Raw genomic sequence first — 22,834 nt, 5'->3', positions numbered from 1 at the left:
ACCCAAATATAGGCCCACCACTGCACTAAGTCAATGAAACAACTAAGGTAGCCTAGGCTAATACAAATCTCCCAGCTATTATTGAAAACACAGTCCATGCACTGTAAAACCCAACCTGGTCACTATGACGCAACAATCGCTTTTTCTCGGCTGTTAGGCAGGATTGTTAGTAGCCAAGTCAAGTCAAGTTTATTTCGCAATAACGCACATAACAATATTGCGCATGCAGGCAGTAGCGAAAGACCACTATTGGGTCATCTAAATCTAGCTCGCCTAGAGACTCTAGGCGTAGCTAGAGTAGCTGTTGCTATAGTCTAGGCTAGAGTATAGCAACATATTGTTTTTAGTTGTTTTGTTTTTAGCTTGGCTAAATTAATTTAAAAATAAAAATGAAGAAGTATAAAAGCGGTTGGGAAAAGGAGAAATCTAGAAGAGAAGCAGAAGCTAAATTGAAAAAAGTTGTAGCAGGTTAAAAAAAGTGACTGATTTTTTTGATGTTGTAAGCGAACCGAAAAGCAACATTGCAGAAACGACGTCCTGTAGGCCTAATGCAACTGCTTTGCGACCATCTACTTCGAGTGACTGTATTGCAGAGCGACATATAAATATTGTTTCATCGGAACCAAATTTAAAAACCAAGTCATCTAATGTTGCTGAGGATGAAACACATGGGGTAAAAGAAACTATTCAACACGACATGGATGTTGGATGCTGGGGAGGAATTTCTGACCAGCTGAGAGATTACTGCTGCCAAATAGGAAGTTTAGAATTTCAACATCTTGATGTAGATTTTTCAACTTCAGAGACACGTATTACTGGCGATAAATTTAAACGGCGTTGTTCTAAATCGCTATTTTGGCGAGAACAATTGAACGGCGAAATAGTGAAACGCGAATGGTTGTGCTATTCGCCTTCAACCAAGAAACTTTACTGCTTTTTTTGCAAACTTTTTGCGTCTGATTCTGAGAAAATCATGCTGCAGCTGGCATCAGTTGGTTATGGCGACTGGAAACATGCACCACGCGACCTGGCCAGGCACGAATCTTCTAACAAACACTTAAGTTATCTTTCAACATATTTCTTTCGAAGAGCAAAAAAAGGAAGCATTTGCAAAGATTTGGAAGAGCAAAAAGAATCTGACAGAAAATATTGGTGCAAAGTATTAGCTCGAGTTTTAAGCGTGATAAAATTCCTATCATCCAGAGGGCTGGCCTTCCGCGGAAGTAGTGAGAGGGTTGGTTCTCCACAAAACGGTAACTTCCTTGGAATTTTGGAGTTGTTGGCAGAATACGATACTTTCCTTGCTGAGCATATTCAAAAGAGAGTGAACAAAGGCAAGGGACACGTTTCGTATTTCTCATCGACTGTATGTGAGGAATTCATTGACGCAATTGCAACAAAAGTATTACATATTATTATTTCCGAAATAAAACAAGCAAAGTATTATTCAGTGTCCGTGGACTCAACACCTGACATTGCAAATGTTGACCAGTTAACAATAATTTTTCGGTATGTTTTACCTGATGGTCCCGTGGAACGATTTGTCAAATTTATGCCCACCCGTGGACACACTGGTCGCCAATTGGCTGATATACTTTTGGAGTTTATAGAATACAATGGGATCAGTTTGAAAGATCTCCGAGAACAATCTTATGACAACGCTGCTAACATGAGCGGAAAATATAAAGGTATGCAAGCTATAATAAAAGAACGCAACCACCAAGCAGAATATATTCCTTGCGTAGCACATTCCTTGAATCTTGTGGGAAAATGTGCTGCTGAGTGTTGCCAATCCGCGGTTCGTTTTTTCATGTTTGTTCAAGGACTCTATGTATTCTTTTCAGCTTCAACACACAGGTGGAATCTTCTTGTTGATGCACTGAAACCACTTAAATGTCCAACAATTAAGCCTTTGTCTGATACACGTTGGGAGGCGCGATATGATGCGCTACATGCACTAAGAAAAGGTTACCAAGCGGTTCTTCAAGTCTTGACGGCAATATCTGATGACAATGATGAAACATATCAAACTAAAGAAACAGCCAGGGGTTTTGTTTCATCGATGAAAAAGCTTGAAACTGGTATTTTAGTCGAGGTATGGTCGTGCATAATGGAACGGTTCCATAAGACGAGTCAGGCTCTGCAGGACAGCAACATGACTTTGAATAAGGCAACAAATTTGCTTCAGGGTCTACAGAACTTTATTCAACTTCTCAGACCCCAATTTCAAACATTTGAAGGAAGAGGTCAACATTAAGTGGCTGTCATCATTACACTGAAGAAATTTCAAGAAAGAAAAGAAGAAAAGTAGGGTTGGATAGCGAAGGTGAATCTGAAGACACATCACTTGATCCATCGAGCAGATTCAAAGTAGACTCATATCTGCCGATCATTGACCAAATTCTTTCGTCTATGAAAACCCGACTAGAAGCTTACGACGGTCTCCAAAGAAAGTTTTCGTTTCTGATAGAATTGAACACCATGTCTAACTGCAAAATTGAAGCAAGTGCGAAATCGTTACTTCAATATTATCCAGATGATCTGGAGGAGTCATTGCCTGAGGAGATGATTCATTTTTCTACACTGATAAAACAACACCATTTCAACAGTGAATGCAAAGAAATTCAGATGTTTAAGTTCATAAATGAAAATGAATTCGCGCATGCATTTCCTAATGTATCGGTTGTTTTCAAGCTTTATCTTTGTCTGATGATTTCTAATTGCTCTGGCGAGCGCTCATTTTCAGCACTAAAAAGAGTAAAAAATCATTTGCGTTCGTCTATGAGGCAGAAAAGGTTGAATTCCTTAGCTATACTCTGCATCGAAAACGACATTTTGCAAAAAATAGACACCGATGACATTATTAAGAGCTTTGCATTGTCTAAATCCAGAAAATGCGTCATTTGAATGTGTGCATACAAAGTAAATATATACTTTGTTTATGTATTAATATTTGTTTTTCGTTTCAATTATGGTTAGTTTTTAGTACAACGAATAGAATAAAAAATAGGCCTCTGACTATCATAGAGCCCCAGGCCCATAAAAAGCTTAATCCGGTCCTGCCCGCGCCTATATATAGACGGTAGAAGATTATTCACGTATTTAGGTATAAAACTTAATATTAGTTTTGAAAAAGATTATATCATTTAATGTCCATGTAGGCCTACCCGAAATTGTCCTATATACGGCATTAGCCTAGATCTGTAACGTCTGCATCATCGCTATGTTCACTGTTCATGTTCGATTTTATTTCTATGTTTCCCGCCAATCTTACCTAGCGGCCAAAGACCGTAGAAATCTCCAACCAAAACCGTAAAGATTATACAAAAATTTTGCCTGCTCCAACTTTAACAGTTTTGTTAGTGTTAAGAGTTCCGATGCAACACACCGCGGCCGGACTTTGTTTTATTCATTTTCATTTAAAAAATCACTTAATTTTCAGATCCTCGTGGGCACTTGCAAGCAGTGACGTAGTTAGGATGGCGTTGGGGGGGGGGGGGGCAAAATGTTTAGTGCTAGATTTAAAACTCTCTTGTATTTCCTTTCCGCGAAAATGTGAGGAGCGTAAAAATTTTGTTCTATGTTTAAAAACCGCTTAAAAACGTCTGAAAATGAATTGTAGTTTTGTTATTACCCTTGCGATATGTTATTACTACTAAAGTGAAGGTCAGCTCAAAGTATGCACACCATGGAATTTCATAAAAGCAGCAAGACGTTTTCCGTCATCTAACACAGGAACGTCAATAGTATGTCAAGTGGCGACACTGCGGTCGACAAACATTTGATATTCTTTTTACTGGAACATGGACCGTTATTGTGATCGTTTTCTGTCACATCACCACTTACAGCTTTAGTCGTTTCGGAAAGTAACAAATTTTTCTACTCTTTTGACGCTGAAAAATAAGCTTCTAAGCTTATTCCTCGCTTCATGATTGACTTCACTGTACTGAAACTGAAAAGTTTCTATCAGCAAAATCTCTTTATAAACAACTGTATTCCCTGACAAAGATAAAACGGTAACCATTTGAAACAGTATTAAGAAAGATAATTAAATTTTTCATATTTAAATCAAATACTGCTCTACTGCAATACTGGTTCTCAAACATTGCGCTTTCAACGTTATACATTCAAATAAAAAAGGTCAACAAATTACAATTGAATTGGACGTGTCACATGTATTAAAACTTTAGTAAAAAATTTTCTTTTGAACATTGAACATCTCATGTCTCATTTTTAACTTTTCAAATTGAATAGCAAATTGATTGTTTGCAGTTCTTACATTTACTCCATACTTACAGTGTAGAGAAACATAAGTAGCCTAATGCACAAATTAGTAATGCGATAAAAAGATCAATTTAAGAATATTTTCAAAACAACAACAATAACTTTGCACAACGACTTATTTATAAAATAACCACGGATTTTTTTCTTAGATTTTGTTGAGGCATTCAGCCTTTATTTGGTGTTGCCCCCTAAATGTTTGCCAAAACGGACACTCGATGCAACACAAAATATGCTAAAACGGAACCCAACACTGGTCTGGTCTTTGCACTGGCCAATGATATGATTTTGCTGGTCCATTATGCAAGATAGCAATAACAGAATTGTGCTATAAGATGGTAGGTTAGCATGGCCATCAAACCTTTAAAACAGTTCCTAACTTTGACGAATTTAAAACCAACATAATACAAACAACGAAACAACCACACTATTGGAAGATGACACTATTGGACAACTACACTATCGGTCCGCACAGTTAATGAAAAAAAAAACAATATAGTATAAGTTGCTATTTTTAATAAGTTATATAACAATAACCCAATGCGCTGGTAAATTGATTTTATGGCAAGTTTGATCCCTTGTTTTTGAAAAATAGTACATTATGGGAAAGCTTTGAATTACTATTTTTGTTTACTGTACAGCAATATGAATTAACTGTTATCAGAAATGCGTAATAACAATTTCAAACCTTCAAAGGTTAACAGTAATTAAGCACTGCACAATTCTTCACTTTTTATAAATTAGCATTCTAAGCGTTGTTTGTTTTGTATTTTCTGTAAATTCGTAAGTGTTTAGCTTATGGTGTATTTGAAGCATTGCCAAAGATCACTTTGCCCAATTATGACAATTATTTATTCGATGATGTCCCGCCAAGTAAAGACATGTATCCCCGAGCGCAGCGATATGGGAGGGCCAAATGAGATCAAAATTTCTAATAATAATTTTAAGAATGGAAATGTGTTGGTGGCATTAAAGCACAATTCTATAATATAGTAGCAGTTTTCAGGCTCGCACAATACACGTGAAGCATAACCAAAACCCGCACATTTTTGTGTGCATTTTGGACGGGATGGCCAAACGCGAAAATTAACTGACTCCATCATAGTTCGCGCCTACAACACCCACTAACTTTGTAAAACTGTGCATATTGACGGAAATCACGTCTTGAGAAGATTTTTTCATTTGCAGAAAATACTTTTAATAGTATATTTAATAGTATGCTGTGAATGTTTGACACATATATTCAAATACAAGGAAAAATCATTGACAGATAGTGTACAAAACTTTGAAAAGAAAACAGCGCATTACTGTAACAGGAATGATGGTTGGTAGAATATTTTATTACGTAAGTAACGTTGCAAAAATAGATCATCGAGTTCACGGTTGTAAAAATAATTTAATACTCCGTGTAAAATAGTTGATATATAATGGTAAACTGCGCATAACCCAGTGCAAGTGCAGATGTTATGTATTGTTTATATCTTACATTGGTTGAGATGTTGGGCAACGGGCTTTATACAAATTGCAGGAAAAATTAAACATTAGTTTTAAAACAACTTTGCTTGATAAATATTTAGCAAACAAGCACAACATAAAAAATCTAAAAATTAAATGTATAATAACGATCTTGAAACTGTTATAGGGATAAAATTAACATGCTATTTAAAGTAATCGTAAAAAGCAATAACGAAACTAAAATTTTTGCCTTTCAATACCTTATTACTATTACTATTACTATACCTTATATTATTACTTCCGTGGATAAAACGAATGAGTAAATTAAAAATCACAACGTTTTTACAGAAATGGGAAAAGTAAAACGTATAATTATTACGATGATATAGGCATATGAGTGCAACGAATGAAAAAATATCCTGATTGTGCATTTTCAAAATATCATGAAAAGTTAGATAGCAAAATGATAGTTACGTGAGCTACTATAAAGTTCACTACTCTTCGATGCATGTATTCCATTTTTCTTTATTTGCATTCTTCAACAGCCTTTTCTTTTCTGTAGTGAGTCACCAAGTGTTTCCATGTGGGATGTTTGCAAAGTAAATCTTTGTTTCCTTCCACCAAATACAATAGAGAATAAATCAAATTACATCGATTATCTTAACATTTGTTCTAAATACAGGTTTGTCTCATTAATATAATTTACAGCCTTGACAACAACACGCAAAATACTTTGTATGCACGCATGATAATGATTTATTAGGTCACGTGATGATAACATGATTTGCTCACCTACTATTCTTAGGGCCAATCGAGCACGAGTAATTGCTACATTGATCTGGTGATCATCTGATACGAATCCAATATTTCTGAACACCCAGGCGGTTTCTGGGTCTTCTTCTAGGGGCAACATCTGGTTGGAACGAACCATGGATAAAAGAATGTAATCGGCTTCGCTTCCTGAGTAGATATGCGAAAAGTTATTAAAGAAAAAAGCATATTGTTGGAGAGGTAAATATTGTTGTCATATAAAAGTCCCTTATTTTGATTAATTGAAAGATGCGGTTGAAATATTTCTAAACTATTTACAAACCACTTTAACTTTTCCCAAATAATAATAAACATTTGAACAGCGCCCTATGCCCGATAAAAAAAACTCACAAAGACGATTCACATTCAACAGAAAAAATTGAAAAAAAATCTAAACCGCTTTATTTACCGATAATTCACCCCAAAAAACAATTCCACTAAAACCTTTTTGTCAAAGAAACAAATAAAACAAACAAATAAAACCTTGGCTGGTAACAACAGTGCCAACATGAATTTTGTGACCCATGACACCTAGTTTCTTTTTGATTATTTCTCGTATTTTGCTACACTGAGCAAGATACGGTGTCAATATCATGATGTCTTTAGCCTGGAATTTCTTCAAAAATTTTTCAGTCAGAATAGCCTGTAAAACATCCAAAAAATATACTATTATATCATAACAACTTGTTGAAGTACAGTTCTCACATTTGTCAGCTTTTTCGATGTTGTACATGTATTATTCATTAGTATTCGCATACCATGTCAAAAGGTGGCTCAAACAAACGTATAAGAAAGCTTTGTATGAGCATAGTGACCGGTTCCATTAGAAGAAAACTGTTTAACACATTTTAAATAAAAATCTTCCCAAAAAATTGAATTGAGCTGGTGAACAGCAGAGTACTGACAACTCACTTGATCAGGTGGAATTCATTGCCAAGTTGGTGTATACAATTAATTATGTAGCTACATAGATACATAAACCAACCACAAGCTCAGCTTCTTTTGTGTTAAACTTGGATTTGCTGCTGTCTTCTTCTTCCTCACCATTGACATGGTAAAACTTAATTGGATCAACAACCACAGATCTTTGTTCAACTGATTGGTCAGTTATTAATTCACCACCATAAAATTCTTTTGACGGAAATTCACAGATACCTGGATGCTTTGCATAAACAACAATAATAACCTATCATGGCTTCTTAAAATCCAAGTGCGTTGCTAAAGCAACTTTGTTTCAAAACAAAAAATTCCGTTTTAGTTTTAACCATTATGCTCTACAAAATAAGCACATTGGAGAAATATGTAAAAATTATTCTTAATGAACGTAGATAGCTTCAGTTATATTGTTGTGCAATTTACAACGTTACTCTATTTTCTGATTAATATTGTTACAGTTAGTGTTTAAATAACAAGAATAAGAAACAAAAATTTTAACTTTGTTAGAATAGGCTCTCCTTTTGAGAGATAATTACTTTTTAATACCATTCTGTATTGTCTCGTGAGCTTTAGAGCATGTTCACTGAGTTTCTCAAACAAAGATTTATCCAATCCCCCACGCTTTGCTTCATGACAAATAACAATGGGTTGCAGTTGTTTGTGATCTCCTATGAGTGTCACTTGTAGATGTTCCTATGAGCAACAGCATTTTGTGAAAGCAAACTTATATCTAAGTACAAAATAAAAACACTTATAAGTAGGGCGATTGTTTTTTGACTTGTCAAAACAAGTCAAAAATTTGTCAAATTTACAGCATTAGGTCAAAAAATGTCAAAATTGTTTACTAAGTCAAAATTTTTTACAAGTCAAAATTGTTTACAAACTGCATTTTCGTGGTGTCTTAGAGGTTGCACTGTAGGTGAACTTGTCATTTTACATTGTACACCTTGTAGCCTACTTTATATTGTTGTAAATGGCCCATTGTCTACTTATTGTGAATCAGCTCTTCCTTCGGTTCTGCTTTAGATAGTTCAATAACTTCATGTATCTTTAGTTTAGACAAATGTATTGAACAGTTTTTGTTGTGTCTTAGTTGCAGTTTTTTTGGCAGTGATTTGTAATTAGCTCATTTCCTTTTTCAGAATAGGCTAGGTCGGTGTTCACATTTTTGCACTTATTTACTACAATAAATTTTAACTTTTTGTACAATAATGCGTAATTTCACTACTTGAGTTCTTCATATGTCAAAATTTGTCAAAAGAAAGTTTTTTAATGTCAAAATTTGTCAAAATTTTCAATTTTTAGATCAAAAACTTTCGTTTTTTAGGTCAAAAAATAATCACCCTACTTATAAGATTTACCATTTACCACATGGTAAATATCACAATGCTGTAATACTATAAACAAAATGTATGTATAATTTGCTATTAGTGCAAATGTTCAAGCTCTGTTGCCTCTGTCTTTGCTGCAGCCACCAGTGGTACAAGGCATTCAGGTTCGGAGCACATCCCACATTCATCGATGATGCACTGTGCATATGTTAAGCCTGACAGCAGTGGACCTTCAAGTGGAAATGAAGCTTATTAAAAGCACAAATCCATGATCGTCAGTCATCAAAACTGCAGTAATTAAGAAATGTTTGCAATACCTCCTGCAGCAATGCATGTGCAGAGGACAATGTCTTTGTCCTTGAGCTCTGCCTCTTTGGCTTCTTTCAATAATTTGTCATATTCTTGGTATGTCTGAAGTTTAATGCAGTCAGCTTTGTTTGGATCCACCATTGCTTCAGCAAACCTTGAAAAACATTATATTGTTTAATGAAAAAGCTTTGAAACATTTCATGCAAAATATGATTAAGGTGATGGTACCACACAAAGTCAAAATTTAATCAAATTATCAATCCAAATACCAAATCCAATTCAATGTTAACAAACGTTTGATTGAAGTGCTGAAGCTTTTCAGCAAATGGTTTTCCTTCTTCTCTGATGATATGATGTAAAGCAAATGGACGTAACTTTGGATCTGTTGGGTTTTCAGAAAGACCAAACAACTTTGGTTTATTTGGAATCGGGAAATCCAGTTCCTCCAAAATATTTCCATACACTCTTACTATTTTCAATGATTTCGTCTTCATTAAATATTCTGAGTAAGAAAATGTAGAATTTTATTGCGTTCTGTCGAAGTAAAATATGCCAATGGCTAGTAATGCTTTAATTAACAATTTAACTGTTGATATATAATTAATGGGTTAATTTCTTGCAAAGCATTAGTAGTGTTGTTTGCATATGATATCATTGTAAAATGTAACGTATGACAAAACAAACTTATAAAATTAAACACATTGTTCAAACGATTTGGTTACTTCACCTGCGACTACATCCACAGATTTGTTTGATGGGCCGCAGTAAAGCAGTTTTGTTTTCCTCATCATGACTTTATTGATTTTGCAAAAGTAATAAGCTAAATGGGCACCCATAAGTGATTTTCCTGTACCTGTAGCAAAATAAAGTGCAACATTTATGACAATAGTGGTACCTTAAAACCATGGAATCACAATTATTGCTATATTGCTACACATGTTCTAAACATTGAGTTATTAGAAAGGTTCTAACCTGGTGGGCCCTGTATAATTGTTAGCCTGTTTTTCAATGCAACTTTTATATTCTTTATTTGCTCTTCGTTTAGATCAACATTTAATGCTTCAAGACGCGTTTTACCGATGGAATTTATTACACGATCAACACGAATGTCAGATTTCATATGTTCTTGAGTTAGTGTATTAAGACATATGTCTTCAATCAATGCAGATTGATCTGGATTGTGCAAAGAATGCAGAGCTTTGATCATTCTCCTGCAATATAAGAGGGTCATGTAAAATAATTTCGCGTAAACTTTAAGTTATTTTTCGATAAAATTATAATTTTCCATTTGCATGCCAGCAATAAATATCATTTTTATGATATATGTCGTCCCTAAAACTTATCTCTTTTGGCAGCATAAAATATTACGAAACTGCCACTGTAAATAGTAAGAAAAGCATTTGGTTTACAACTTACCACAACTTTTTTAAGAAGCTAAGCTATAAGTTAAGCTTATGTATTGCCTTTGCAGGTATTTTGTTCAATGCATTTATACTTTTTATACTAAAAGCTCATTTTCTGGATTCAAATCGCTACTAAAGTTAACAAACCTATGTGAAATATCCAACGAGATTATTTCACACATCATTTGTTGTGGATGTGGTGGTGGTGGCAAACCATTTGTGTGATACTTGGATACAGTGAATGTGACCTTAGTTGTTGAAAAATCATTCTTGACTTCGTTGATTACAGCATGTGCAATCCATACATTGCCTTTCAAACAAAATCTAAGGTTAAGCAACATGCTTTGCTCAGTAGCATTGTTTTGATAATTTTTTGATAAAAAATGTAGCCTACTTGCCTGTTGTAAAGATATAAAAGTAACTAAATGCAAAATGCTAAATTTTTCATGTCATATAATAGATATTAAAGATTTTACTTTTTAGTTTTGCAATAAATATTAAAAATAACATCGATTATTAAAATATTTTGTTTTGTTTCACTAATAAACTTTTATGCCCTGCAAGAAAAACTCTGAACCATGGGGATAGAGTTTATTACAAACATCCTATACCAGGGGTGGCCAGACCTGCTTCATGCTCGAGCCGCATATTACCAATTCGAGCTTTAAAAGAGCCGCAACACAAACACAATAAAAAATACGAATTTATTCACTCACAACGAAGTGAAGCTATTGATAAACATTAGTGCTGCGTGGTGATACTATGAGTCTCCACCTGGGCTTCACCAACTCTTTTTGCAATTATTAGTGTAACCGTAACCGAGACTTAAAACTAGGTCAGCCCTGAGGTACAGCTTCAAACTGACAGTTTACTTAACTACAGTGTACAAGTTAGCACACTTCTGTACAATAATGTCCTTTTTGGAGTGTAATTTGATTATTACTAACAATGAGTCCATTGTTACTACGTGTGATAGAACGCATTGTTTCATAATCTGATGAAACAACTCGTCTAGACCGGGAAAATGCATGTCTAATTCAACAATGCAAATTCATTAAAGAGCCGCAATTAAAGGCTCAAAGAGCCGCATGCGGCTCGAGAGCCGCAGTTTGGCCACCCCTGTCCTATACCAAGGTACAAGGTTAACCACATTAAAAATAGGTAATTTTATAAAAAGTTTTGTATGTTTCCAAAAATTGCTCTCTAAATTTACATTAGGGAAACATTAATGCCATATTTCAAAATATTTTAAATTATGTCTAAGCAAAAACAAAGCTATAATATTTGGTATTTTTTTTGTTGGTAAAGTGTTAAATTTGGAGGGCAAGTACGTGAAAATACCTGTTTCAACAATCTGTTGGCAGTTTTTTAACAAAACAGGATTTTATATTTTTTGACTTTTACAAAGTCTCTTAGTGCCTATTTTAAAGAAGTCCTTTATTTCCAGTATTTATATATTACAATACAACACCATTTATTTATTTTAATAATATCAAAACTATAAAAGTAGAAACACTATAACTAGCAAGGAATTTTTACCATATGTTATTGATCAATATTGGTTTTTTCATTACTTTGATGTACGCAGCTGCTGAATTAGTCCAACCAATTACTAAACATGGATGGAAATACATAGTATAATTGCTTTTCACCACGCTACCAAGCTCAGTTTGATTAAATTGCATCAAAACTACAAACTTACAGTTGCAAATATATATACATTATGTACTATTGCTGAAATCGAGCATAATGTTCTACATTTTATATCATCTTTTTCTCGTATATATTTAAATTACTAGAAGGTATCCACAACAACACATAATTAATCTAATGATTTAAAACCTGAAGAAGACTGTTGTTCCCGCAAACAAAGGAGATCACCTTCATGGAAATAAATGAACCGCTCTTGACAAAAAATCTTTTCCAGCATAAAACAACCCATGATTTGATCTAAAATTGCAAATCTGTTATTGCTGATGAAGGTTTTTGTAATACAAATTGACACATGATTTTAATTAACAAAGAATGTTGGAAACTTCAAACTTTAACTCTAAAATAGGATTGTCTATACTAGGAATATAGAAACTACTGGTAGGAATATTATCCACAAATTAGCAAGAGACATTCTTTCAACCAGAGTCGTAACGAATGAAGTCAGTGACTCGGAGTCAATTTTTGATAAGACTTGACTTGAGTCCCACTCTATGAAATTACAAACATGACTTGACTCGAGGCTGTTCTTGTTGATTAGGTTTCAGCGTTAAGCTAAAACAAACTTTTTTTCTTTCTCCAAACATATCAATATGTAATTTTAAATAAAGTTTTTTGTCTACAAACGCATATGCAGCTACGAACGCAGCAAATGAAAAAAACTCCAAACGTTTTTTGTTGACAAAAATGGTATGTTTGCTTTTCATATGGCTTGGTTTTAGATATGAAATAACTTGATTTCACCCAAGTCGTATTTATTAAATAACTTGGCTTGATTCAAGTCACTTCTACAAAAAAACTTGACTTGTGACTCGAGTTTGATGACTTGGTTATGACTCTGCTTTCAATATACCATTTTTAACTTCCAATGCCACATCAACTGAATTTAAATATATTGAGTTGAGAGTATGAACTGCAGAGTATTGGCCATCAAGTCGAACAAGTGATACCCAGTGGTCATGATAGTATTTCAGTTTCATATTTTTAAATTTCAGCTTTTTTTCTAGAGAAACATGCAAATGAAATCTCAATAAAACAAACACAAATTTCAATGGAGCAAAAGATTAACTGAAAGTAAACTTTATACCAGCTAACCTTTTAGATATCTGTAGTAGTCAATAAAAAATGGCAGTACCCAACAATATACTTGCACAAACACAACAATTAAATGTACAATAGCAAATTAAATTCTAAGCAATCATGGTAAATTTACCTGCTGGCCTATGTATCTCAAACACATCTACATGACGTCGATGTTGTAAGCAAACATCAAACTGGTCATTAAGATGCACAAGTTGTGGGACTAAGGTGGGTATTCCCCATTCCACACCCCTGGAAAGCTGGAAATGAAGAGGTTGTAGTTTGATGTCAATCTCCAGTTTGAAGAAATGATTTAAGGTTGATTGTGCGGCAGTTGAGTTCACTGGCATATGTTCCACATTGGCAATGATGCTATGACATGAAAGAAATGTTTATTATCCTTCTTATTATTTGCAATGTTTAGGATTTTACAACCTAACATTTTTGTTGAACGGCTTCACTAAATAAAAATTGATACTGCAAAATAAAATATCAATAATTAGAACAACTTACTCTAAGAGGGTATTTTTCACATCACTTCTTTTCCTTTGTAAAAGTAAATCACACTCAAGTAGTGAAAGAAGTCCTTTCCATTTGTTTGTTGCTATAGCTATGCCTCCACCAAAGTTCATATAATGTTTGCGACCTCCATGATGATATGACCTGTATAAAATGAGTAAGCTATAATTAAGAAAAACGTAACTTTAATAGTAGAATTAAATGCACTTAATGTGGGAAATTGACTGGAGACAACTTGTAACAGATAAGATTTAGATTTTCCTAAACTTAAATCCTTGAAATCTTAATAGTAAATTGCAATCAGAATTTTTAAGTTCAAGTAATTATGATTAAGTTAAAGCCTGTTTCTGAAATTATCAAATGACTATACATACACTATGGAATATATTTTGATGACATAAGCTATGCATTTATTGTTTAAGATTTTAATTTGTAAGCTCAAACAACATAAGTTAAATTTATGTTTATATGCTAAATAAGAAAAGAATAAAGAAAATTTATATACTAAATGCAAAAAGTAAATGATAAAGTGATACCTAAATTTCCAAATGAATTTTGTATTGTTTGTCTGAAACAGAGCAATGTTTGCTGCTGAAATTCGATATGTGCGTGACAAGGATGGAAACGTTACTGAGAATAATACGTCGTCAATCTTTCTTAAAAAAACAATACCTGCTATTTAAAGTCCACTTATTGAATCTAGTAGCTCTTCTCTAATCTAGTTGTTGACAATAGTCTTACGTTAATGCTACTTACACCAAACTTCACATTTTACATTAAGGAAAGCTTTACCGGTACTAAACAAATAATAAGAAACAAACAAATTTTAAAAATTCCAAAATACCTTTGTGAGAAAACCTTCACAAAATTTAGCAGAAAATGTTTTCTCTGAATGAAAGCAACGCAAAGCCCTCTCGTAATTAATGGCATTTTCCTCTCTTTGTGACAACTCATGAACCCTAAAGAAAACAAACCTTTATTATATGCTGCTGAAGCCAGCAATTTGTTTTACATTACAGCTCAGAGGTTTTCAATCTTTTTCTGGTACAGACCCCTTAAAAATAAATTGCAAATTCTACAAACCGCTATATCAAAGTTTTTCAAATTCTTTAAGCTTTTATTTTTATGGATCAAGTACTAAGATGATATGGTGATATAGTTATGCTATACAACAAGCCTTTTGCTAAATTTCACTGGGCTGATTAACTTTTTGCAGTCTTATCCTGCCTCTCCAACACAAAACTACCATCATGCCTTATATATAGAGCTTACATATTGCATTTGGCATCACAACAGTATTCATTGTTAATATGCCATATGATGTCACAATGACCATTATCATTAATTTACTATTCATTCAACGACCAGTTCAAAATCCTCACTGGCTTGGACAGCTACAGTAATTTGTGAAAAATATTTAACAAATCAAAAAAGAAAGCAAATCAAAATTTTCAACCTAATTACCCGAAAACTTTCCCTGGATCCCTTAGCTCGTGCTTTGGAAAATATTTTTAGACTTATTAAATTGTCTATTAGATTTGTCTATTAGACTCTCAATTATATACTATATTTAAAAATACATTCAGCAGTTTCCTTGTTTCGTTATTTTGTTAGTGAATTTACACAACTTTGGGATTATTGTACTCTAATATTCGATGTGTCAAAATTTTCTCCGTACTTTTTTGCGATGTCTTCTGGAACATGATAAGAGTTCTTGTCTTCTACTTTTCTGCTGCATAGTAACCCAACCACTATGCGCTGGTTGACAATGTCGGCATATCGGCGCAGTGGGGAAGAACAGTGAGCGTATGCTTTTACACGCAGCAAAAAGTGAGTTGTATTGTCATCTCGGTTCATCGATCTGCACTCAGCTATTTGTGTTATTGCCTTGAATCTAAATAATTAATAAGTAAGACAACATCTAAAGATGAAGCGAATTATTCCAAATATGAATCAACTCAATTAAAGATTACTTTCCACTTTTCTCAATAGAGTAATTACAGGTTCTGTTTTCAAATTATTAAGAGATCATGAAAATTAAATTCTTCATCTTGTGAGTGATGTAACAAGCAAAGCATACCTATTCAAACCAGGGATTAACATAGGTTGCTTGTCATCACAGCAAGCCAGCAACACTGCTGTTTCCACTTTATCATTATTTAGAGCATCTTCAATGATCTCCCACACCTCACTAGACACAGGCATGGTTGTTTCAAGTGAAGTTTTCTAAAAATTTATATTCTCCTGAAGTTACTTTGCTACTAATTTACTAGAAAATTGAATAATATGTTCATCTTAAGTGCTTAATACTCAAAGTAAGTATTTACTCAGTCTTTGCTCATATTGTTTCAGACGATTTCATGGAATGTTATATAAGTACGAGTATTTATTGTAACATTTAAATAAAACTTAGTTCAGTTCCAGTTAAGAAGCTTCTTGTGTGTGTTTTGTAACAAACAAATGTTACAAAACAATGTTACAACAAATGTTTGGGATTTAATAACGTTTTTGCTCTTAAAAAGTTTCTTGGCCTTTTTTAAGGAAGTGGTTTAAAGTTTAAACAACAGCTTTCACTTATTTTCTTGGAAATGTGTATCATGCTACAGCATTTACGAATATATACGCTAAAAGCGTTGTGGTAACTAAAAAGCAGAAAAGAGATTAGAAAGCACTACACAACACCATATCAAGAATTCAGACTGCTACTTGCTGTCTTCTAGCATTAAGGCTGGGAAAATTTGGCCGGCTAACAGCCGTCAGCGGCTGAAAGCTCTTTGCTCAGTTAAATTTTTTGTTTGCCATTAGCCTTAAACGTACATGTAAGAGAAAATTTTGAGCAAAATTTTTGGTAATCTATTGATTCACTTAAATTTGCTGCTCCATTAATAATTCTAATTCTTAAATAGTTTGTTTTCTTGATAAGCTTTTTGATCTGGCATGGCAGAAATTGCTAATACAACGTTTTTCAAAACATTTCTTAAAAATAAATAGTACTTTTGCCTGCAATTAACAATGTGACTTGACAATTAACGGCTATGCCATCCGGTTAATGGCTAAAGAAAATCGACTAAATACCCAGCCCTATCTAGCATATTTCGAGGTAGGATTTATCTTACAAAACAGGCCTAAAAACTGTACTAAGCCTTACTTTCAGGATTGGTTGCAATTTACGAAAGGAAAGGTATTATAATATTTTCCATGTTCGTTTTGTTTTGCACTTGGACGTTTTTTGTCTTGCCTTTTATTTGTTATTGTTCATTATAATTAATCAAACAGCACTCAATTCTTCCATAAAGGAATTAAAACAATAGCTTAGCAAGGTAGGTGCTAGGTTTCTATAATGTGAGTAATTGCACCTACAAAGGTCGTACTAGAGATGTATATGGCAGGTAGTTTAAATAAACTAGAAACATACTTTTATCTCATTTCTTCTCTGGCTATTGATAAACTCATAGAAAGATATTTGATACAGAGAGAGAACAGAAGGGTTCCATATTTCAACATCAGCAGGGTTTGGTTCTTTCAGAGCTCTTCCAATAAAAGATTCATCGGAATTCTAATATATACATTGATGTTATGTCAGTTTTTGTTCAAATTAAGTCTACAGGAGAGTCTACAAAGACTTCTGTTATTGGCCTATCATTCTATACATGACATTGTGACTATTTCATTGAGTACAAAACTAAATAAGCCTATTGCTGTATAAAAGATTAGTAGTGTAGAACTCACATTTGAGGAGTCAATGAATTTTTTGTATGTATCTTTATTTCTAGTATAATCATCAGAAACACTAAAAAACAGCCAATTTACTTTCATATAATAGGCCATGCAAGAGTTGTATGTTATCATTGCCTCTTCAACTAGAATTTGAGCCATACAGACATTGTGCCAATCATTAACACCATCTTCTGGTTCTTTGTAGAAAGCAGCTGCACCCAAGCGCAGCACACGCAGTTCCCACATTATTGTCCAAAGCTTATCTGCAAACAAAGGAAAGCAAAAGAGAAAATTTAGCTTATGAATCAAAGCCACAAAAATCAATATGCAAAAACGGTTTACTTCAATAATCTTTATAAACTTACCCATTTTCTGATACAGGTGTGCGTTTACAATTAAATCATTTGCTTCATACAAAAAATCCATTTCTTTGTTTAAGTAATTTTGAGCTTCAGAGAATGTTAAATTTTTTTTCATTTGTATCTTTGTTAACTGTGGTTTCAGGGATTTGTACTCTGCTTCTTCGGTAACTTAAAGTAGCATTTAAAATAATGAACATGTCTTCAAGGTACAATTAATTCAGGACAATTGTTTGCATATGTTTCACTCTGGTATGGTTTTTCTTGTAATAATAATTAATCTGCATATGATAAAGATGTAAACCAGTTCTGAGATTACACAGTGTTGAAGAAGTGATCTTATTTGAAGACCTACCATCCATGTCATAACTGGAATAGATACACAATGGTGGTTGACTTGAATGCAGAAAGAATGACACAGCTGAACGTTCTTTTCCACTTATCAAACTGCATTCTTCATTAATTGGTTGTGGTAGCATTTTGCCCTTATCCGTATTGTTTCCTTCAGTTAGAATGATTCATATATAGTTTAAACTAAAGGTATGATTAGAGTTTCATGGATTGTGATTCAACATTAAAAAGCTTGCTGTAATACATGTGAGTAATAGTCATAGATATTATTCATCGAACTGCTGTTTATAGTGTATAAGCCCAGCCAGTCGAAATTTTTTTAAAAAGTGATATGAATCCAACCCAACAGAATCAAACAAAATACAGAATCCAACCCAAAAACGATGATGCACGTTTTTCTGCTTCCTTATCTAATTCACTGTCCTCAGGTACAAATGAAGTAACATCTGTTACATGAATTCCAACCTTGGACAAAAATATGTTGAAATTAGAAAACTTAAAAGTTGATTAAGCTTTGCTTGCTTCTTTTTTACTGTCATTTTATCTAAGTTTATTTACCTTCCAGCAGTTTTCATGGCCCTTGCATTCGTCCACACTAAAACCATCATCGTATGTTCTTGTATTTTCTCCATCGATGGTAAAAGTGAAAAGATTTGTCAAATCATCTCTTTTCTTCGTAATGGAGATTATTTTTTTTATTTTGAGTGCTGCTATTTGCTTTTTTGCTTCATTTGTAATTTCATTCCTTATAATTGTAAACAAAATTGATATACAGTCAACTCCACTTTATCCGGGCACTTTATCCGGGCCCGGGTGCGTTTGTCTGAGCTAAGCAGGGAAACAAGCAGGTCCAAATTATTGAAAGATGTGCCACAAGTGGCTAATTAGCCTAACTTTATTGTTGTACTTTAAAAGGGTAGTAGGTTAGGTAGGCAATACAGCCGTCCTTAAAAGCAACACTTAAGCCTGGTAAAGGATCATTTATGCGCGTGAAAAATACATACATTAAGCAGCAAATGCCATAACTCAACAATACTGTATTTAAAACTGTCCAATGTTCATTAACAGGCGGTAAAGTCGGCTTATCTTGCTTTCATTAATACAGTAGCATTGTTATTTCATTGTAACCCTCAATATGTGTGCAAATCATTCAAATGCATGTATATCATTGTTCATATTAAGCGGAGGTTAGTCTGAATAAACGAGAAAGTTACATGTGCATTGTTTACTTTTGTTCATTTCTTGGGATTCTTAATAAAAAAAATTTGTCCAGATTATTCAATGGCTAAGTAATCTTAGATTGTAAGATTTATATTATTTACCATTATAAAAGAAACTTACCTGTGACATCCTGGTGCCCTGTATCTCACATCAAAAATTGTTAATTTCCCTGCAGCAAACTTGCCTTCTACATATCCAAATGGATAAAAACGATTACATGACCACTTCATGTATCGAACACTGTACAAATCTGCCTCCTGGTGGTGACTTGCATGCAGATCTACAGGTTTGGAGTGTTTCAGTTCCAGACCAATTTCATTATCTGTGGATTTCCCTGCTAATACAGTAATATTCCGAATTTGAATCTTTTAGCTTGATCATCAGCGTTGTTTTAAGCCAAGGTATGCAATATGCTAAAATATGTCAAGAAATCATCACTTTTTTTTCATCAGAAAGTCGCAAAAAATCGTTAAACCATCTTCAACAAAATATTGTACTTTTGGCTTACTTAATTGTGATCTTTTGTAGAAATGTACTTTTTTTGCTTTTATCTGATAGTATGGATGTTTGATGTAAAACTTAACATAATTCTCATCAATTGGAACCATCCTCATAAACTCGTCAAGACGGCAGATGAATATTTTACTGTAAATGTCTTCTTTTCTGTGATGGTTTGCAAGTTTAATAATACATAAGCTGAAACTATTTCAAGATCAATCTTTCCCTAGAATAGAATTCAAGTTTCATAGTGAATTGCAATTCTATCATGGCATAATTAACAGTTTATTGCTACATTTGCGCTACAATTGCTACCATACCTCTCCAACACTCCTAAAACTCTTCCAGCCAACTTTGATTCTCCGTGGGAAGTACTTGGTTTACTTCGAGCAGTTATCTTTAAAAGCAGTAAAAAGGTTAGATATATTCCTTTTACAAGCGATGAAAACCGGTGGATGATTTTGAAACTAACATGATGATATACTAGAGCAGATCACTGTTACCTCAACCACAACGATGTCGCCATTAAAAGATCGACCAAGGTTTCGTTTAGTGCTGACTTCAATTTTCTTTCCATATTCAGCTCCACCGTATGTTAGAATAACAGCTGTGCCGAGAAAATGTTCCAGTCTCTCCAATCTACACTTCTTATATCTATCAGGTTCATCATTCAGCATTTGCTCAAGCTTTTTAATGGAATATTTTTTATAGATTGAAGCAGTAACTTCTGTTTGATCCCTGTATAAGCACAGGCTTGTCACTGCAGCTTATATTAAATTGTAGTTTATCAGGACAAAATCACTTTAACTACATGTAAACAACATTCATTCATTTATTACTTTATAAACATTATGTTCATAATAAATCTTAATAATAATGCATGTAACAAAACTTGTTTGCTTGTATAAAAATATTTCAAAATTTTTAGCCATTTGTTTAAACATTTCTTAATTCTCACCAAGGGATAACATCCTCGTCTGGTTCATTTGGGTCGTCTGAAAGTGTAAAGAGCCTAAAAATGGAAAAAACATGCTCTTGCCACTAACTTAAATAACAATGCAGATATATACAAAATTAGTAGTATAGTCTGACTACATTATAACTTCAAATATTAGTTGGTTATATTTTTATGGGCTTACTTATCATAAAAAGTCGCAAGAATCAAAAAACTAGAATGTGAAGATTATGCTTTTTGTCTATATCATAACAGCAAGATATTGTAGCTTAAGGCCTACCCAGCAAGCTTGCGTTTGGTTTTTTTGAAGTCCATTTTCCGGTATCTGGTGTTTTTCACAAAGCAAAGTTTTGCAACTCCATCTCTTGATAGTATGGGTTGAAGTTCAGGCTTGCTCACACTACCACCTTTGATTCAAAGTCAGTAACAGTTAAAGGCAAAATACAAAAATCTCAGCCTCACCAAAGTAGGAACAGTTTTAATTTTTACTGACAACTTGGGTGGGCTATAGCATGACAGGATTTTGAAATTAAAAAATGGTGGTTCTAAAATCTGAAAAATAATTTAAAACACCCTAAAATAACTTTACATTGTTGCATTTAAAATCGATCATACAGTCAAAATTCAAAGATTTTGAAATATTACATAACAAAAACTAGATGAGTTAAAAACTTAAACTAGTCTCAAAAAGTATAAAAAATACAATTCCTATCTTCTTTAAATCATTTTTTCTCTGTCTATTTCAATTATTACAGATGTGAAATACCCTTAATGGAGGTATGGTCTCAATCAAAATCATTGCTGCAATGACCTATTGTAGTAAGTAGAATTTTGCTGCTCAATGTTAAATGTTCATGTGTTTATCAGAACCTGAGAATTGATTATGTAAATATTCCGGTTGCATTAACATGTCTTTAAAATCATGTCAATAAGTCTATCACAAAAAATAGCGAAGCAAAAATAAAAATAATCATAAAGATAAACAAAGGAACAAAAAACTTATTATTCTAGATTGTATCCATAAAAAAAGATAAAAACATAACTTCACGCAACAATGCCCATAAGGGGAAGCGAATAGCGTGCGTATATAAGAAAAGTAAAAACAGAACAACAATAAAATTGATGCAAAAATGCTCAAAAAGAGAAGTGAATAATAGAAATGATTGCTTTCATCTAATCTAATCTTGACTTCAACTAACAATAACAATGTGTACATATATTGTGCTGACTGTTTATTGGCACCAATTTTTAACAAAATACTTGCAAATAAATAATGCAGATCTGATATTGTCATTAAATGAGGGAATACTTGTGTGTTGTTGTAAATGCGTTACTATTTTTCTTCTTGTCAGCAGTGCATTTGTTGTGAGAAAAGTTGTTTTCTGCAACACAATTTTATAACCTTGCAAGTTGTTGCAGATTTTATGGTTGTGCTATTTATGCATTCATCTTTCAACAGCCATTTTACTCTTAGTGATAAGTACCATGTTTGGATTGAATCAATACAATCGGCTACAAATCCATTCTTTGTTATGATGAATACCAATAGAGGCTGGCATTTTAAGTAGAAGACAAATGAAGGAGCTTGAAATCATATGATTGTGGAATCAAGATTGAAAATGATTAAATCGAATGACAAATAAAAGTGCATGGAGATGGTTTGACAAAAAGTCAAAACTATGAAATTAGTTATCGTTAACTCATGAAGTTTAGTTATCGAGCTTCTACTGTTTTATTCTTGAACATTCTACTACAAACTATCAGCTGAGGCCAGTAGGTATGGTCATTAGGCTACATATCCTACTAAAAAATAATTTAATAAAAATAATATTTTTTTCAAATTTGGCATGTATTTAACTATTTCTTTAGTAGTTTATAGTCTCGGTCCTAGAGAAAAAA

At 33.4% G+C, this 22,834-nt stretch overlaps 1 protein-coding gene across 3 annotated transcripts; it reads right to left on the bottom strand.

The window, feature by feature from the left end:
* Window positions 1-5,479: 5,479 nt before the first annotated feature.
* On the bottom strand, window positions 5,480-21,484 carry LOC143447399 (3'-5' exoribonuclease HELZ2-like). Of its 3 annotated transcripts, none has more exons than XM_076947482.1 (31): window positions 21,216-21,484; window positions 20,939-20,992; window positions 20,484-20,718; window positions 20,301-20,377; window positions 19,991-20,145; window positions 19,603-19,819; window positions 18,820-19,006; window positions 18,636-18,726; window positions 18,266-18,412; window positions 17,917-18,081; window positions 17,645-17,814; window positions 17,250-17,390; window positions 15,915-16,060; window positions 15,513-15,728; window positions 14,679-14,793; window positions 14,371-14,486; window positions 13,829-13,978; window positions 13,449-13,687; window positions 13,089-13,238; window positions 12,368-12,475; window positions 10,673-10,835; window positions 10,095-10,333; window positions 9,850-9,975; window positions 9,417-9,624; window positions 9,131-9,276; window positions 8,937-9,043; window positions 8,029-8,175; window positions 7,532-7,708; window positions 7,030-7,189; window positions 6,529-6,696; window positions 5,480-6,350 (listed from the first exon to the last, which is right to left on the bottom strand). In XM_076947482.1, the coding sequence occupies exons 1-31, from the start codon at window positions 21,248-21,250 to the stop codon at window positions 6,262-6,264; spliced, it is 4,644 nt and encodes a 1,547-aa protein (XP_076803597.1). In that variant the 5' UTR covers window positions 21,251-21,484; the 3' UTR covers window positions 5,480-6,261. The 3 variants fall into 3 exon arrangements, with proteins under 3 accessions (XP_076803597.1, XP_076803598.1, XP_076803599.1); XM_076947483.1 differs by having other exon boundaries at window positions 19,603-19,816; XM_076947484.1 differs by lacking the exons at window positions 5,480-6,350; window positions 6,529-6,696; window positions 7,030-7,189 and having other exon boundaries at window positions 7,542-7,708; window positions 8,019-8,175.
* Window positions 21,485-22,834: the final 1,350 nt, after the last annotated feature.

The sequence above is a fragment of the Clavelina lepadiformis genome, chromosome 2 (genome assembly GCF_947623445.1).
Source record: "Clavelina lepadiformis chromosome 2, kaClaLepa1.1, whole genome shotgun sequence".
In the NCBI taxonomy this organism is placed as follows: Eukaryota; Metazoa; Chordata; class Ascidiacea; order Aplousobranchia; family Clavelinidae; genus Clavelina; species Clavelina lepadiformis.
This window is presented reverse-complemented; position numbering and strand designations above follow the sequence as displayed.